The sequence below is a fragment of the Strix aluco genome, chromosome 4 (genome assembly GCF_031877795.1).
Source record: "Strix aluco isolate bStrAlu1 chromosome 4, bStrAlu1.hap1, whole genome shotgun sequence".
Lineage (NCBI taxonomy): Eukaryota > Metazoa > Chordata > Aves > Strigiformes > Strigidae > Strix > Strix aluco.
Genome location: NC_133934.1, coordinates 14,175,739 through 14,195,318, shown reverse-complemented (window position 1 = coordinate 14,195,318; position 19,580 = coordinate 14,175,739). Strand labels below are relative to the sequence as shown.

General features: G+C 38.6%; 1 protein-coding gene across 4 annotated transcripts in view; it reads right to left on the bottom strand.

Moving 5' to 3' along the window:
* The window catches only part of EVC2 (EvC ciliary complex subunit 2), an 81,479-nt gene that overhangs the window by 44,968 nt on the left and 16,931 nt on the right, over nt 1-19,580 (bottom strand). For all 4 annotated transcript variants that reach the window (XR_012623026.1, XM_074822108.1, XM_074822110.1 and 1 more), the window contains 4 exons: nt 18,465-18,574; nt 17,274-17,336; nt 12,108-12,242; nt 10,388-10,539 (listed from right to left, as the gene is read on the bottom strand). Coding sequence is in view for 3 of the 4 variants with exons in the window: in XM_074822108.1 (XP_074678209.1) it covers nt 10,388-10,539; nt 12,108-12,242; nt 17,274-17,336; nt 18,465-18,574 (460 nt within the window). In the remaining variant the exon portion in view is untranslated. The remainder of the gene's footprint in view (nt 1-10,387; nt 10,540-12,107; nt 12,243-17,273; nt 17,337-18,464; nt 18,575-19,580) is intronic.

Below are 19,580 nucleotides of genomic sequence, written 5' to 3'. Positions count from 1 at the left end.
GCATGGTAAGCCAACTTTTACTACAGCAACTTTAAAGAAATATGTCCATTATTGCATTTCCATTTTAGACAGAAAAAGGAAAAGCTTTTCTTTAGAACTCAAAACATTCCCTCAGTTTAAAAGCAAACAAAAACCTCCCACAAAAAAACCCAAACCAAAACTCTTTTGGGAAGCAGATGAAGTGAGTATCTGAATAGACTACAAGTTTCACTGGCTTTGTAGAACAGTTCTAAACTCACTGACCCATCCACACTAATACATCACTGCTTCGTGTTCTGCACGGATGTATTCCTTCTCTGCAGGGAAGACGGGAGATTGTTTTGGTTATGTGTCGATACAAATAAATTAAAATAGCTGATGTCTCTCTCTCACGAACATTAACAGAATTCTAGAAAAGAGATTAAAACCAGAGGGAAATACAAGAGTCTTTTACAAAATGAAATAAATGTCATGTTGCATAGGAATACATTCTCATTTATCTTTAGAGTTAATTAAATTGCAATGATAATTACTCTCATTTCATATAGTACATAACTACTGTAAATTCTATAGCTTTGCGTATTCTGAACTCAATCCAGGATTGAAGCATTAAGTGGGTTTTGCCCCTGCATGTCAATTTAGATGAACACACAGCACTGTATGCTTCTGTGTGTGGATTAAGTATACAAGAATTTCTTTGTGACCTACAAAATACACTTTTAAGAGCTTAAATACATTCTTTTTTTCAGTTAAGCTACATTATTGGTTTGATTTGTTCTATAGCCAAATCTTAGAATAAATTTCCAATGCATAGCAAAGGTCTTTGCAAGATTTGCAAGATATCAGAATGATACTACATCCAGAATGGTATATATCAAAGCATGCAAATCTATAAACATTTTTGTCAAACAAATTTTCCTTTCTTTATGTAAGCAAATAAAGTTTAACTGAAAGTAAGTCAGCGTTATATTATTATTACTGCCCCTCTGTTAAACACAAGAGATGCATTTTCCGCATTCAGAAATTAATGGGATGGAATTAAGTTGTTTTCTTATAATGACTCAAATACTTGAAGCATTTAGGAGACATTAGCTTAAGCTATGATAATCTACCACAAAGAGGCAGCGAAATTTTTCTGTCATGGTCTCTCAAAACCCCAGAAATGCACTGGCGATGCCCACACTCATCTCGGTGATGTGCTCCATGGCTGACTGGTTCCAGCTGCAAAACCTCCTCTATTTCCCCCATCCTCCTCCCATACAGGAGCAGAAATCCCTGTCTCTGAAACATTGTGTGTCTGAAAGACTCTTCACAGTAACATGAAGATCCTGTAAGAGCTAATGTTTTCTATAATGTCCTCAAGACAATACAACAACCCAGCTTCTCTGTGCTGCCTGCAGATGGATACTGCAGGACAGCACCTGCAGGTGCATAGCCTTGGCTGGTGGTCAGCTACATCCAGTCGAGTTCCCTGACACCCCGCCTGCTCCCTCTGCTTGGGGAAAGTCCTTCTCACTCCAGGACAGGGTGACAAACACAGAGGCCAGACGATGGCAAGATCAAGGGAACAGGACGCTGAAGCAACACGTCAAATGGGCAGCGCAGACGTGTGTTTTCTTAGTCTTCCTGTTTACAGAAGTCCTAGGACTTCTGTTCATATAGCCAGCTAGTGCTATACTGTTTACTTATGACAACTTAAAAAAAAAAATGTTTCAGTTTTGTACAGATACACTTAAATAAAAAGAAGGGTCCAGAAAATGGGAGCTTTATCCTATAACATTTCCCTAATGACTGTCAGGCAGTAGTGGTAGGAGGCTCCCCTTTGTAGATTCACCAATTCATTGTTAGCCTGTAGAATTCAAGCCACTGGATTTATTTTTCTGTTTTAATTCGTGTTTCAAGTCCAGTAGCTCTCATTTAACCGAAGTGTATCTGTCTTTTGTGAGAAACATCTCATCTTGGTTTTCAAGTATTCCCTAACAGAGAACTAAACAACACTTTAATTAATTCTTCCACTTGACAACTCCTTTAAGACTTAAAAATGATCACCTTACTCTCAGCTTGAATTTGCTTAGTTACAACTTCCAACTCTCTTTGCTAGAATAACAGGTTTCTTAATCATTATTTTTCTGTTCTTCATGTGGGCATGGGTCACAGCACCTACTAACCTTTTTTTACTGGGGTGTGAAAGACTGAATTCCTCATCTCTCTACCTGGAAGGCAACACCTTACAGCTCCACCACATTGATGCATAGCTTGTAACACAACATTTCCTATCACAAATGCAGAATTTTTTTCAGCATGCTTTGAAAAAAGATTAAGCCACTCCTCACCCACCTCCTTACTTGTTACTTTTCCAGTCTTCTTCAGCAGTGATCCCAAGAATGAAAGCCCAAACTACACACCATCACAACATTTTCTATTGTTATCTTTCCCTCAGTCTTCCCCCAGCGTTTCTTCCTATTTATTGCAAGTCATTATAGACTAGGCCTGATTTCATTTTGAGCAAGATTCCCATGCTTCTCCTCACTCAAAGAGAACTATGGTACCCAATTAACTCCACTCCTCAGAGATCATGATGTCAAATGCAGGCAGAGCAATAGGTGTAGTTCACCTTACACTCATGTGTCAGCAAGTGATGAGGTGGTTAAATCTCGGCTGTATTTAATGGGCAACTCTCACCCTCCATTTTCCTAACAACACATCAGTGAAGAAGGCAATGAAGCAGTAGCAGCATGTGAACTGTTCCACCAATCCAAGGGAGAAAAGGTAATTACAAGCCATGGCTCTCTCAGGTCACAACTTGGCAAAAAAAGCCAGGTCATTACCTTTTTTCAGTGGCAGCTGAAGAAACACAGCATCTCTAAAAATTTGAAATCTACCTCCCATGTGATGTGCTCTGCTTCTGATCTGCCTCCTCCACACAGCAGCCAGAGAGAGTGAGACAAGCTCATCACATGCACCAGAAACCTTGCTTCAAGCTCTTACTCCAAATGAGAGGTTGGGGGCAGCCTTAACAAGCTGCATCAATACAGTCTCAGAGTCTTAGACACCAACAGTCAGTACAAAACAGGAATTCTGTACATATAATAAACCAAATGCTTTCAGACACAAGTCCATGAGAAGAGCAATGCTTACAATCATCCAGATTAAATGTGCAATGTTTTGTGACACCTAGGAAAAAAAAAATCCTAACCCGACACTGTGCCTTCTCAAACCAAGGTAGATTTAATAAATTGCTTTAAATGCTCTGCACTCTGCTTGTTACAGCAATTCATGTTTAAAAGGTCTCACATCTCTTCCTGAGCATATTCAACATAATAGAAACATGAAAGCCAATGAAGTACAGGTAGCAGATGGCAACCTATTGACGAAAAAGATCAAAGCTTCTGTTGGACAAAGCATGCAGAGATAGGATGAGGACAGTACAGAAGGTAAGTGGTACAAAAGTGTGGGGGAAGGAAAAGTGAACAGACATGTAGAAAACTAAGCTGCAAACAGCAAGGGTAAAGATTTTTCACTCACTTGAAGAGGAATTAAAGATCTGTCAGAAGACCTGGGAGGGGAGAATCCCAGACGTCAAACACAGAGAAGCAGAGAGAATGCCTGAGCATCTGATATCTTCCACAGACCTAATAAGAGAATTCAGGAAAGCAGCTAGTGTCAGGAAGGAAACAACTACTTTTAATTTTAAAAAACCACACCACAAAAAAGGAAACCTCTCATTGACTACAAAATAACTGTGTTTCTAAGTCTTATTCAAATTCCCACGGAAGAAATTTTTGAACAGTAGAATATAATAGCAACGGAATGTAACAGTCCTAAAATGAACTAAGGGCTTTCTGACACCTTTTTAAAATGAATTCAGAGTTTATAAAGATAAGATACTACTGTGACACAACTTTCTGAAGTGTAAAGGGGAGAGAAACATCAAGAAAACTCCCCTTCAGTGACACTTCCTCACCAAAACATAAAACCTCACCATTTTCAGAGACTCTTCTCTCAACTGCAAATGGAAAACAATTAGTAGCATGCACCAACAGCATCCAGAAGACACCGGAGCCCGGCGGTAGCTGTTTCTGCAAAAGCCTTCCTTCATGATACACAGTGCTGCCGAAAAGCATGTAACTTAGGGCCATTTGTGGACTGTTTATGTCTCCACTGTCCAGACACCCTTCAGCAGCCATGACCCAAAGCACTGTGGCACAGCAGCTGCACCAACTGCTGCTGGAGAGGGGAGCACAGCCAGGGATGGACAGACAGACACACAACTGCCCCCAGCCCAGTGGCACCCACTGCTACTGCCTGAGCCAGAGCAGCATGTCTCCTGCACCCATGGGCGCAATGCCAATGGGTCAGCTGAACTGAGGAAGGGAAAAGGAGAACAAAAAAGAAGTGTTATGGTCCATGTTGCCTTGCCAAACTTCAGAGAAGTGAAGATGGAGAGAGTGTTGCATAGGGAGAATCATACAGCCAAGACATGAAACAGTATGTGCTAGGGCTGGCTGTAGTCACAGTGAGCAAAAAAAGCCAATTCAAATATAAGGGGCATCAAAGACCTTCAGTTGCAGATGTGGTTTGTTTCCTAAATCATCCATTTACTGAGGGATTAATAATACAACATCTATCAGTTGGGTTGTGTTTTGTTTTCTTGCTTGTTTTGGTTTTTGTTGTTTTTTTGTTTTTAATTGCTGTGTCAATGCGGACCCTGCGCGCAGTGTCGCAGCTTCCTCCTTCCCATGCTCTCCTGCTGGGTCCAGTCACAACACAGATTGCAAACACTTCAGGGCAGGGATTTATGCAGGCTGCTGGAGACCAAACCGGTGCTGAAGTAGAAGCACAGGTAATGGCATGAGGTCTGAATGACCACCAACAGCTACTGAGTGCTCAAATTCTTCAGTCCTCCTGTGCTGGAGCAGGATGCGTTGCCTTTCCCTGGTCTCTGCCCGCTGACAGGCTGGATGCAGCCCACCTGTGTTAGAGGAGGACTGAAGATGCCCTGTGCTACACCAGTAGCTGTACTGGCCTGCAGCCAGCTCTGAACTGGGAGAGTTCATCCATCAGTCCTGCAACCGTTAAACAGCTAAGAGCAAACTCAGCACATCTGAAATGTGAGCTTATAGAGAATACAGGACATCTCATCAGTAAATAAAACTGCTAAGAAAGGTATGTGATGATTATCTAAGGATGCTTTCCCATAGATCAATCAGGTTAGGTTTAGCTTTCCAGAAAAACCCAAGATGCTGACAAAACCAGAAACAGGATTCTCATGATATATAGCCAAAGACTTAAAAAAGAACCCACAGAACTGAAAAAGATGATAAATTGAGCTAGAGAGACTAGAGGCTCTTCAGGGAAGAAAAAAAAAAAATAATAAAAACCTGCCAAAAGTCTAAGCACTAGATTTGGCAGCAGTTTCACTATCAAATTCCTTTAACTCTCCACAGCAATACAAAGAGAGTAAAGGTTTTTAAATTCTTAAATTAATCTGTTTAAAAAACATTTGAAAAATCCTGCATTTAAGAGACTGAAAACCTCTGCTTTGGTTGCAGAAAGTATGAAAACTGATAAATCAGTGACCTTCAGAAAACCAATTTAAAAAATACAGCTAGATACAACACAGCTGTTGCAACAGGGCTCAGACAATGTTATTTCACTGAAAAACTACTATGCAAAAAGAATGTAAAAAAGACTCTCATCCCGCTTCCAGTGAATTCATCATGCACTTTGCCACTGATTTTAAAAGTACCAACTTCAGCGTGGATAGTAACAAAAGCATAAATAAATATGGCTATATGCATTAATGCCTGAGGAGCTTCCACCTTTGCTGTGATCTACTCAGATTCTTCTGATCTACTCAGATGGGGTGAGTAATCAGATGACAGAAACAGCAGGAGGTATCAATTTTCTTTCAAAATCATATGGAATAAAGCATCACTAACAGCACTGCTCTCAAAAGCAGACTGTTTCTGGATGAAATAAATTATTCTGGGTGGACAGCAGAAATGGCCCACCTAATTCTGAACACGATTTCCTCATCGGAAAACTGCCATTTTTTGGATGAAGATATGTATTCATTAATTTCAAATTACTTGTTTTCTTAAGTTCCCCTGTGTTACGGATCCTATCACCTATTAAGCGTTTGAGTTTCTCTGATGGAAAAAAATGAATAGTTTACACAACTGTCAAGTTTATAACAGCATTCATAACACAGAACTACAAATGCAGGGTTTGGGGTTCATTTTATGTGACATATCCATGTGACTTATTTATTGTTGTATTCCTGCAATGTACACATTGCACAAAAACAGAGCAATGAATATGCCCTCCCTTCAAAAATTCTAAAATTTCCATTACACTTTTAAAAAGTTATGAAATACAGAAATTTAGCACCTTTTTTTTTTTTTTTTGTACTAACAATGTAACTATTTCTCACCATTTTCTATGCAGGAATATTCAGATTAAGCGGCTATGACAATGTGATCTTCTATTTTTACTTTCCATTTGAATTCAGGGTTAAAAAAAACCCACATTTGCTCCCTAGCAAATTACATTGAGATGTACAGCAAGAAATTTACATTTAGAAAGAAAAACTGAACTTCTAATATGGTAGTAAATTGTTTTTGACTTTTCTGTCAAGATTCTCTTGAGACAGTTTGATCCTGTTCTCTACTACATTGGCCTCAATGCCCTCTACTATCAAAAAAAATTAGCTGCAATGCATACATATTACTTAAGTGATTTCCCAAAATAACTGGCAGTATGTATTGTGTATCAGCAAGCAGGTTCAAGTTCAGCTAGAGCTTTGCCAAACTCAAGGAAGCACAGCTGTACAAAATGAAGATGAAAAAGAAAAGTTGTAGTAGTGGAAAGCCATTTAAAGAAATTGTCTTTAACGCATCTGTATCTTTCAAGACTATGAGCATGGTCAGACTTCATCACATTGGACACAAACCCAAACTTCTCAGCTCTCTTCATGTTCTGTTCTAGACATACAGAAAGAGACCCACAACATTTTGGAACATGACCTTCTCGTGTGCACGTCAGATATGCAAATCGTATAGCTTCTTCTTATTAGCATTCATTGCCAATGGGAAATATTCAGGAATATACACAGTAAGGAACCTATTGAGAATAAAAGTCAAGCTATTTTGCTGCATAATGTACATCAAGGATATGACTTATTAAGACAAAGCTCACAAAATGAGTAACTGAGAAGCTTCCTTATGAAATATTAAAAGTATGTTTTGTTCTCTAGCCAATCCTCCTGACATTGCAAACTGTCTACATTCCAAAGATGTCCCTGTCCATAAATATTGAACACATACTCCTAATGTATTTGCTAAACAATTTGGCACTGTCACTTCGTAAAAGACATTAACTATTAACACAGTTTTACATCATAAAGAGGACAAATAAATTATGTGGCTCTTACTTTTCCAAGTAATTTTCTCATTTGTGTCTGGACAAAAGAATAAAGCACCAGAACGATTCCAACTGTGTTTACTATCACAGTGCAATTTGAAAAATAATGTACCAATTACACTGGCAAGCTTATACATATGTCACAGAGAAAATGACACATAGCTGCACCAATACATGCAGAAGCAATTATCAAACTAGCATACAAGCAAGATGTTGTTGGTTGGTTGAAAATATCTAAAGTATCAAAAGTTCTCTAACAAAAAACCCTTTACTTTTGCCTCCCCAAATAATAAAAACCAGGATTATGATGCTAAAATCCATATTGGTATACATATGACATGAAAAAATTGTGCTCAAAATACAAGCCCAGTTCTTATCCTCAGCATACTGCCGCTTCTATAAGACAATGCAAACCTAATTCCTCAGTTCCTTACAAGAAAACCCGGCTATTCTATAAGGTGACACTAAATGTAATAAACCAAAATACAATGTTGTTGAAAAACTAACTGTGACCACAATTAGTAAAATGACAACATTTCATTCAAGCACAGAATCCATTCAAATTGACTACAATTATCCATTAATAAATTACAAATGCACAATCTTTCTTTTTCCCATTAAGTTTTGCAAATTACTATCCTTAAAGCAGGTAATTCAGTAAAAAGGATTACTTCATTCTGGTTTTACTCTAGATCACTGTCATAAAAGCTCCTAAGGCAATGGTACAGTATTTTATCTTTGTCTTTGGAATCAGCTAAAAACCTGGATAACGTACAACAGTTTATTAAGTACAAGACTAAAGTGAAACCTTTAAGGAATATAGACCAGAAATTAAAGGACTGCTTTGACCCAACATGCAGAGTGAATAAGGAATCAACATTAAGAGATGAGAAAGCATGCTAAGCTAAATATCATATAAAAGTGTTAACAATGAGAGATAAAACAAGTGGTGTGCTATAGCTACTGAAGAAAGCACAAACAATACTGCATGTATCTAATATAGGTGTTAAAGTAATGCTGTAGCCTTTTTCACCAACCAGCTCGCAAGACTGGGATTCATCTCACTCACCTTCAGAGCCCTGTAACTGAGCTAACCAGCCCAGGCTCCAGGCTTTAGGGTCAGTGGGTGCAGGAGCCATACAACTCATTTTGTGGAAGTCTACTTGAGGATGAGAATAATCATACCCTAGAAGTGCCCTTTTTCACCCCTGAGTAAAAAAGGGAACTCGGGTCAACTTGGTGTAGGACTTCACATTGCAGAGATCCTCACTCAGTCAGATAAACTGCACCACCAGTAAGAGAGGAGAGGAACAAGTATGTAGTAATTGAATACACATATTCAATGAGTGCCAATAAAAAGAGGGAAGGAATAGAAAAAAATATGGTAAGTGGATATGTGTGTCACCTCCCAACAGTAAATGAATCATGAAGGTCCAGTTTAAACTACAAGAAATCAGAAAAACTGGGATAATCTAAATAGGGATTAGGAAGCACCCACTGCTAACAGGTTGAGGCTGATTTGAGCCCTTCACAGTAACATCTATCACCCTTTCAATCATCTTTCATAGCAGGAACCACTGTAACTCTGGATGCCTCTGTGGTCTATCTACCATCCTCATCCCAGAAGATGGAAAAGATAACTCAGAAGGTGAAGAAGGTTAGTGACTGTTTGCTAATGGGCACCTACTTTATTCAATGCAATGTCTACCTCCTTAGAGGTAGAGAAAACAGAAACTGTGAGGAAAGAAGTGGAAGCAAGAGAGACTTTTGTGCTAACTGCATAAGAATATTAAAAAAATTTAGCCCCTGGATACATACTCAAACTAAGAAATGAATCCTGTTTTATGGGTTTAGAAATAATCCAGTTATAAAAATAATCCTATCCAAAGGTTTGCAAGAATATTTACCTTTCTAAACCATAACATATCTGAAGATAGTCCAGCGTTTTTTTGGTGTTTTTTTTTTTTTTTTTTTCTTTCAAACTAGGTAGATATTCACTATCCCTGAAATAAATTAATACTAAAGTGAGTTATAAAAATGTTTGATCTTGTTCTTCTTAATATTCACATAATGATTTTCAGGATAAGTCTTCTCAAAGCCTGAGTTTCTATATAGTTATAAAAGTAAGGACCAATGTGCAATTTACAGAGATAAGTATCCCAATTATCAAGGAAATGCAGGAAATAATAATGCTGTTAGTTACCCTTTAAGAAAGAAAATCAGTTCCATGGTCCTGTAACTTTTCCTTTTCAGCTTCTACAGATTTTATAGTTGCATAACACTGCCTGTAACGTGACTTTACAGGAGCTAATGGTAAGACTGAACAAACAAAATCCTCTCTGTCCTCACATCAGATCTTTTATCAAGTTCAGCTGAAAAACAGATGACCTTTAACAGCAACATGCTTCTGTCAAACAGCCCTGACTAGCCTTTCAACAACATCAGTAGAGTCCCTCTGTCCTACCCAGTGGTCCCTCTGATTGCAGCTACACGGTATCTTTCCAGCAGCACTGCGAACTGTCGAGACTCTGATCCAGGTGTTTCCAAAATATGCTGCTAAACAGTAATGCTGGCACCCAGCAGGGGCTCTCTCTTCTAGGACAAAAGCCACCTTTTTGAAAGCAGAATGTATTCAGCAATAGTAGAACACAGCCTTTCAACATTTTCTTGTACACAGAAAAGTTCCCCTTTACTTAGTGAACCACAGAGAGGCAAAACTAGATGTTCACTTGGATTGGAAAACTTGCATGCCAAAGGCCTAGATGGAGCTGTGACTTCTATAGGTGAAGCAATATGAAATATGACAATTTTCAGTTCCCACATATGGCTCTTTAATATAGCTCAAAAACTTAAGGCAGTTCAGTCATATGTGTAAACAGACACTATGAAAAAAAAAAAAAAAATCAAAGGGCAGATACTCAAAACATATTCAAAGGTTCGGTTGAAGTGTAGTAAATATGATGTAATAGCAGTGAATTCTTACTCTTCTAAAGCCTGAAGCATGTTCCCAGATTCTTCAAAGGACAGAATATCGATGATTTGGTCGTTCATAATTATATCTTCACTAAAGAGATCACCTGAATTAAACTGAGAGTGCTCTAGTTTGTGATTTTGGCTCAGTTCCTGACATATCTCCTGAAAAAAAAAAAAACAACAAAAAAAAAAAACAAAAAAGGAAGTAAACTTCAGATTATGAAAAAAATTTACACTGAGAGTCTGATCTAATTTTATTGCAGTTAACACTGGATGAGATGGTTCCTACTTATCACCAAACTGTACAGCTGGAAAGGGTATAAAGAGATTGTGCAATTCAGATATGTATCTGAAATCAAATATACTACTTTTGTTTCAGGCTGAACTTTTTGTATATAACCAATCTGGAATACAAATAAAGAAATGAATGGAGAAGACTGGAGACTCTACATTGATTTCGGTAGGCTTGTGAAAGCCTTCTAGGAGATTATCTTCCACTATAAACTTTCTAGGCCAATTTTTTAAAAATTGCCGTGGTATACAAATTATATACAGCAAGATTACAGTATTATGAGGTGAACAACATGAAAAATTAATCCTATCAATGATGGAAGTGATTCAGGTAGTTTGCAGTACAGTGAAACTCCCTTGAGACTTGAGGGCTGATAAAATTACTACACAAAAACCCCACTACAAATATCTGATGCTAGGAGCAAACTGGCCCTTTTTTATGATTTCATTATCACATCTTTTTCTGTAAGAAGAAACAAGGCACACCCTTTTCATTTAAAGGGATTATTTTTTGAGACCTAAAAGAAATAAAAATTTGTTGATGGATTAATCGTTAACTGCAGAAAATACTGTTGCAAATGCTTTGTGAGCTTCTCTGGTCAGTCCAGAATGATGGGAGATCTACCACAGTTCAAGCAGAGGAGGGGTTCAAACCTCTGAGTACACCTCTCTTGGAGGACTGCTCCAATCACTGTAATATTCTGATTGAATAGCTCCCTCCCATTGAAGTTGCTCCACTTTACATAAATACATAAATAATTAATAGAAGCAAGGGCTAGAACATGGGCCAACTTGATGAATATTTATCAGATGCTGTATTTTCTCCCTCTGTCCCAGTATGTACTGAAATACTTTCTGCAAACTGGCACAGCTTGGATAATGAACACTGAAAATGCTCCATCCCCAAACCCAAATGTTTCGCTTAATCGCTAGAAAGATTAATGCGCATCCAAGGAACTAAGAGACCTAAACTCAAATCCCTATTCCTGGTAATCAGAAATACAATTTGGATGCAAGTCTGCTGTGCTCAAGGTGAGTGGTCTACTCCCTGGGCAACTGTTTATAACCCACAGACATCCTGCCTCTCATTTTGAAGGATAAGGAGGAGAGAAGGAAAGAAGGAATATGAAAAGAAACTAATAGCCAAGGGGTAATCTCCCTCCAGTTCAAAGCTAACACCCAGGTACTGACAGCAGTTCTTTTGGCCAAATTATCATTCTTATGCTCCCCTCTAAATCTGATTGCACTAAAGATTGGAAGTTGTAGAGATTACATTACCTACCAATGCAATCCATCACTTGGTGGCTTTTTATTTACCTTCAAAAACTTTCTAGGCAATCTGTATTAGTTAGCAAGTTATATCATCAGATATGATCAATGAAAAAATTTAAATAGTATATAATACTATTTAATTATATAATACAGATAGTATGACTCACCTGGTTTTTACTACGGAAACTCCATTTTAGTATTTGGGTTCGGTAAACAATGAAAAAACCAGCACATGTCAGTACAAGGGAAACAAAAAAAGCAATGAAGAACCCTGAAGCATGAATGGCATGGCTGTACGAAACCTGAAATTAAAAGACCATATTATTAAAACTACATTTTAAATATATATAAAGATCAGACTTAAAGACTGTAACTGTAAGCAACACAGTAAATTGTTTTTAAATGGCTTCACACAACTTCAGGGTTTCTCAGCATTAAGTTGCAATTACTATATTTTTATTAATATTATCAAACAAGTGTCTATTTTCCATAGGTTTTCAAGTCAGCACGGTTCGTTATGTTCACCTAGTCCAAATTCCTATGTAACTCCAAGCAACAGAACTCCTGCAGACTGAATTTTAGGTGCTGTGACCTGGGTGTCCTGTACTTAATAGCCTGTTTTCCAGTGTTGCCAATTCTAAGTTTCATTCAAATTGATGGCATTTGATGTTGCTTGGAGGCTCCGAAAAGTCAGTCTAATGTTGGCTACCTTTAATTAATGGTAATTTCTCAGTTCAATAAAACAGAGTAATCACCATAGGGAAAAAGCACCAATAGGAGCTCAGAATAAATACATAACTGACAGTTGACAAAACCACCCAATGCTGCACCCTTGTAGTTTCTGCATGAGCCAGAGTCAGAAAAGAATAGCAGGAGCACCGGAACTGTGAGCCAGCTAACAAACTTTGTAGGCCTTTCACTTTAGCTCTTAATTTAATCTTTAAATTGAATTGCATTAAAAATTAATTTTTACTTCATGCTCCATGTAGCAAAAGTTAATTCAGTATTTGCTTAGTTCTTTGAGATCTTTGGATGACAAACAGCACAGCTATTAGTATAATGTTTCACCACAAACTAATCACTCTGCTGGGGCTAGAAAGTGTAAATAATTAACATGTTGCTTGCAAGCTTGGGCTTGGTCATCTCTTGGAGCAGAAACCCGAGAACATTCCATGCAGTCAATGGTAATTCTGCACAGGAAGTGATAATCCAACATGGTCCACAATTGACAAGGATTTATTCCAATTTAACAGTAGAATTTTATCCTTTAACTGCTCAGTTTTTCTCTCTCCATTATGTTTTTGTACATGGAAAACCTGTCATATCTCTAACTGAAAGGAACTACTTCACGTCAGACTTAGTTGTTTCACAGGTTCAGCTCCTCAAAGCTGCTGGAGATGCTCAGTGCTCATCGATTTCAACATGATTTCAGTTGAATTAGACAATGATGTCAGTATCAAGGAGATCATCAAGATGTTAATACAGACTACTATTTGGCATAGCTCCAAAAAGAAGATCCAAGTACTTCACAGTATTGTACGTGTAGAATCAACAATTGCTCTGACTGACAGAGGTATGATTGATTTGCTTTTTGGTTTCGCTTTGGTTTTTTATGTGCTTAGTCTAAAATAATGAAACCCTTGAAGTACTTTGAGGTTCACTAAAATGTTTTGGGATTAAGTATTTATCCAAGTAAGCCAGCCATGAATTCTTTCTAATACCTTTCAATACCATTAAATTTTAAACAGAAACAAGAAAGAAAAGAAAAAGAGGAGCAACTCATTAATTTCCCGGTTCCATGAGTAATTGCCTGAATGTTTTTTTCTTGATGTAGCTTCTGACTAGTCTGGCTAATTGCTTCCATCATGCTCCCCTGTACCATGGCCAACCACTAAGGACACCCAGCACATCTACATCAGCGTCAGTACCAACTCTCTTCTCCTCTGACTCTGCACTGCCCCTCAGTTCCTTTCTATGAGCTCAGTTAAAACTGCATCACTTCGCATCAAAGTATCTTCATTTTTAAATTTATTTGAAAGATGATTATGCAAATATTAAGTAATTCCCTTCCCTAACCCAGCATTTACTCCCTTCACAGATCAAAAGGGTTTAGCTCATACCCCTTCAACAGTCGCTGAGCCAACAAACATCTGTGCGTGACTTGGAAAAAATGCAATTACTCTAAATCAGTCTGCTGTCCCCAGCTTCTCTGCTTGCACTGTGTGGCTAAAGGCGGAGATCACAGAAGAGTTTCCTTGAGCTCTGCCACACCAAGGCTCTGCCTGAAGTCCCACCACTTTCAAGGAACAGGATATGCTGTAGATAATACTTAGGAAAAAAAAATGCTGCTTTGGAACCACTTCATCATTTTGTCTGAATTCACTTGCATTTGTCTAATTTCCAAGCACTCTGTGAAATTTAGGGATCTCTCTAGTCTTCTGGGGAAAGCAGGAATCTGGTGATGCTATGGGTTCAGTGAAGCTGAAATGAAGCTGGTTAAGTCTGGATGGAGAAAAAGCACTGTCTAGGGAATGATCCTGTGCTTTCTAAGTAAAGTAAAAGGCGAGACCTATGGCAGGACAGTCAGTCTGCATCAGGTCAGGCAGTTCTGTCAGAGGTTAAGCTCTGATGGAGAAAAATGGACAGGGAATTGTCTGTGTTTTTATACTTAAAGAAGTATGGGTTCTGGAAACACTGTCCATGTCACTGGGGAGCTGTAAACTGAAGCAGGAAGACACAGCAGGTACCTAATGGCATCTGAAAGCATCACAGCAGATGGTGTGGGACAGGTGCATGAGTCACGGCGTAGGACCAGTGCTGGCACTGCAGGCCAACCTTCAGACCACTGACACACCAATGAGCCTCAAACCCTATATCCTAAGCTAACTTTTTAAGCCATTCCAATAGCATAAAGAGGCATTACAGGCCCAAGTTTCTTTCAAAAACTGCTGCGCTGCTACTGATTTGAAGGATGCTGAGGGAAGCAAGTCTGGTAAAAATCAGATCAAAGTAATTATTATCATCCATCTCATGCAATGTGCTTGGATGGGAGAACTTCCTTTTGTCTTTTTCACTACAGCTTCCCATTCAGCATCAAAACCACTCAGCCGAGGGCAGAGGCACACAGTACTCACAGCCCCTGAAGCGCTGTGGGAAGACATCTGGCATGGACACTCAGATGAGCAACATTCCTATTTTTTCATAACCCACAAAATTACCTTGTCACAGACAACCAAGCACTTTCTTCCAGAGGTACAGAAGAGAAAATCCACAGGGTTTGTGAAACTTTAGAACAGTAGCCAAGTGTGCAAGCAAACCAAAAGTGTGCAAGCAAGAAAGCTGACAGGATCAACTTAGCACAGCACTGCCATGACTATGTAATTAATTCTTCTTTTTTCTATCCTTAAAGTCAACATTTAGTATCCACTTAGTCACACATGTGTTTGCTTTACCACATCCATGAACAGGTTTAAATAAATGAACAGATTTTAATAAATAAAATCTGAGATTTTAATAAATAAAATCTGAGGTTGAGAGCATTCATGACAGCTGAAGATACGGATGAAATACAATACATCACACCTTTTTCAGCAGATCATAATTTCCTTGCACAAACTGATTTCATTCTGAAACACTTTATGCTTGGCCACAGCCCAAAGGCAAATATTATGCATGTGAAACATGATGTGTTCCATAATTTTCAAGCTTTATTTCTGAAATATTAATAGTATTCTCCACACACCTTTACCACACATTTTAATTACAAAACCTGTTCATTTAGGAAGTTCAAACACAGCTGAGTCAATTTTCCCAAACTATGGAATAGTCCCCAAGAACTTGTTGAGGTCTAACTATCAAGTTCAAGTTGGAAAAAACCCACACTATAAAGGTATACTATCAGTATAGTAATAGATTGCAGGAATTTTCACAGTGCACTGAGACCAATGATGTAGCTTACAGTCTTAGCTTAGACATCACCAACTGCTGCAGATCAATTCACACTGAACTCTACAGAAAACCATTCATGAAGCTATTTTTCTAACCCAGTCAGCTACTGCATGGCTTACACCTTTAAGAATAAGAGTTTCCAAAAAATACATTTATGACAATCCCAAGCATAATTCTTAGCTATGCAAATGTTCAGTCCTTTTAAATCCTACTAGATCTTTATCCAGGAACAATGAGTTCTCCAGCTCATGTATAGTTTTACTTTATATCATGTTTAATTCTGGCTTTCATTTTAACAGAATGGGCACGATCTTCAATTATGAGAAAGGCAAGTCTTGACTTACATCTATTACACTAATAGAAGCTCAGGGGGCAAGAGATCCCCAGCAAAAGAGAATACTGGAACTAGAGGCCCCTGTGCCCAATATCCAAATAGACTGATTTTAAAGGTGGAGAGGAACTCATGGGACAGGCCCATGGAAGGAATGGGAGGTCTAGTTCCTCAGGACCTCTTCAGGCAAGCCCCATTCACATGAACTTCAGGTTTCAAATGATACAACCACAGCAAAAATGTTCTGGGGTGAAAAAGCTATTTTCTTCTGTCTGAACACAAATAATCACAGTGTTCTTCCCAGCCAAGCCACTGCTCCTTAAAAAAAGACTCCTTGCAACACAGCAGCCTGCCAAAGTAATGAGGGGTTAGGGGAGAAAAACAAGTTTGGTGAAGAGATTACTCTAGCAATGAAAGTGATGGATGCAGTGGGGAGTTCTCTGATAAAAAATTATCTAGAAGAATAACACTTTGCTGCAATCAATGTAATTTTGAAGGTTTATTTGGCCTCTTAGAAACCATGTTAATTCAGAAGCCAAGAACAGAAAGTCATATTGGAAGGATGACTAGTTAAAAAACAAAAGGCAAACATAAACGATGCCTCTCTTACTGCAGTTTTATTTCTCAGGCTCCCCACACAGCTATTTTCTGATTTGTGTATCAGCACGATACAGAAACCTTTTCTCAATAGGTGAAAAACAGCTCTACCCTTCTGGAAAGGCAAAAACCTTTCTCATGGTCAACAGGAGCAGGTGAGCATATCCTTCATCACAGTTCTCTGTGCCTGGACAATTCTTCAAATGGAGAAACATGGCTAGGAACATAATGGAAGTTTGTAGATTTTCCATACTAAATATTGCTGCTTTAAGACTATTTTGACTCCTTTTTTCTTTCTCTTAAAATCTGAAAAGGCAGAACTTGTGTATGATTAATAGCCAATAACTGAGTGATGAGATACAAGTATGTAAGTACGTCCTTAGCTCCTAGAATTTAATTTAGATTGTCTATAAGTTTAAGCAGGAGAGTCAACCTAATACCAAATCATAGAATTTACCTTGGTCTTTTCTTCTTCAGTTATGGTGAATGATGCTGTCAATGATATGAGATGTGTTTTATTCTGAGAGATACAAAAATATTACATGTATTAAAAAAAACAAGCAGAATCCACTGGTAAGCAGCCCAGTCTCTAGAAAAGCCTCTCCTTCGAAGATAAGCTGTACTTCTCAACAAGCTTGAAGCTGAAATAAATCTGATAGGAAAATGCACTGTACTTAGGGGTAACACTAACAGACACAGAAGCAGCTGCTCTATGCAATACACTCCCCTTCTAACGACACAGAGGCATATTGTGGTGCTCACAGAATTACGTTTTTCTGTGCCTATAAAACCTGGGTTGACTGAAAATGCACAGAACAGGAGCCACAATCAGTGCATACATCTGTACGTCTATACATCCCTGTTTTTTGAATTCTTGCTCTCTACCAATCTAGTATCACTCTTGTGCACATTAAACATTTTTTCCTCTAAACAAAAGAGAAACGGCTGAAACGAAAATACATCTGCAGGTTCTAATTACATGCAATTATGAAAACCACAGAAAAAATTTCAAGCCATATTTAAGAATCGGAAAATTCTACTTTGGAAAAAAACACTTGTCCTGCCTCCTGCTGAAACCCAGTCTAACAACTCCAGTGTTAGACCAGTTTTCTCAAAGCCTGGTGCAACTGAGTTCTCAAAATTTATCAGTAAGGATGAGGATTCCTCAGCTTCTCTGAAAAATCTCTTTTAGAGCTTCACAACTCTCATACTAAAAGAGTGTCTTCCTTATAAGCAAGGAGGTTTTCCTTTGCTGCAACTTGGTTTTTTGGTTAAAAGAAATTATTTTCTGATAAAAATATGGTAAAACTTTCAATCTCTCACAGACTACAGGAATACATATATTAAGTATGTGAAACATCATTATTTCCTCCTGGATACACAGATAAACTTGAGAGAAATATAAAATGTAGAATGAAAAGCTACAGGACAACACACAAAGATATTTCACATATTTAAGGAGGTCTAGGACTTCCTAAGCTATGAAGAATAGCTCATGTAATTATAAATTCATGGTAAACTGATTCAGAGAGCCTAAGAACTTCATTTCATTACACGTAGACCTCAATGCTTAGGCAGATAAGAACCACCTTGGAGACTTTTTTTTATAAAAATTGTGAAAAGCAAAATAAAATTGTAAAGGAAATACCTGTGATAAACTCCTGAAAGTTAGCTTCACTGGCAGTGTCAAGACCCTGCCATCCCACATTTCTTTTGCATCAAGAAGTGCGGAGTAGTTGATTGCAAAGTGTTCTCCACCTGTTAAAAAAGAGAAAAAAACCCAATTGTGTAGATGAAGCAGGTGAGGTACATCTGTCAGTGCAACAGTGGTCTTTAAGTAATCGTGCCTGCATTTCCTTAAACACAAGAGTAGCTACACCGACTTGCAAACAACCCAGTACAGTTGCACATCTTTTTTTGCACAACAAGACTGGGTGTGCATCTCTGAAGAACTGAGCACCCAGCTGAGCTCAGCTCCAGTTACAGATGTTTGCAAAATCTGAAAAGCAAGTTCGGTATGAGGAAAACATCTGAGGAGCTTTTTAGGTTCCCTTTTAGACTGTGCTTCCTCACCAGCAAAAATGCTCTCCTAGGAACTGTGACAGGTGCACCTGCCCAATGAAAACAGGGCTCCTTGGCTGCTGAAGTGTAGCAGCTACTGGTTGACTTTGTTCTCAGGGCTCCATGGTAGTTGGGGCCTTTGGCCAATGGGAGCCGCTATTGACTTGAGATCAGATTCAGCCTGGGTAGTTTGGGATGGGATGTGGCCTAAGGAAACTCCTTGAGGTGACTTGGGTCAAGACACTGCCCTGAGCAGGTCCTCGAGGTTGAGAGCCCTCACTTGTTAGGTGAGTGATAGAGCATTTTGGGTTGTCATTAAACCCTAGGGAGTGGTGCTTTGTTCTGTGTTTTGGGTTGTCATTAAACTCTACAGAGCTCTTTGTTATGTGTTTTGGGTTGTTGTTAAACCCTTGGAAGTTGTTCTGGTCTCCTCTCACAGACATTCAAACCTGCAGTTTGTGAAGGGCTAGTTAATTGTGTTAATAATAAATTTTTAATTTTTGGTGGTTGCTTGTTTATTTGAGAGCTTCCATAACAGGAACCAAGCTGCAATAAAACTCACAACACTGACTTCAAGGGAGTTCAGCAGAGGAAGCAGCCAGAGCCTACCAACATAGTCCAGAGAGGAGGGATATAGACAGATTTGCTCTGTCCCAGGAAAATTCCTCAAATTCCTGGGGAAGTCTTGGGGACAGCACTGGAG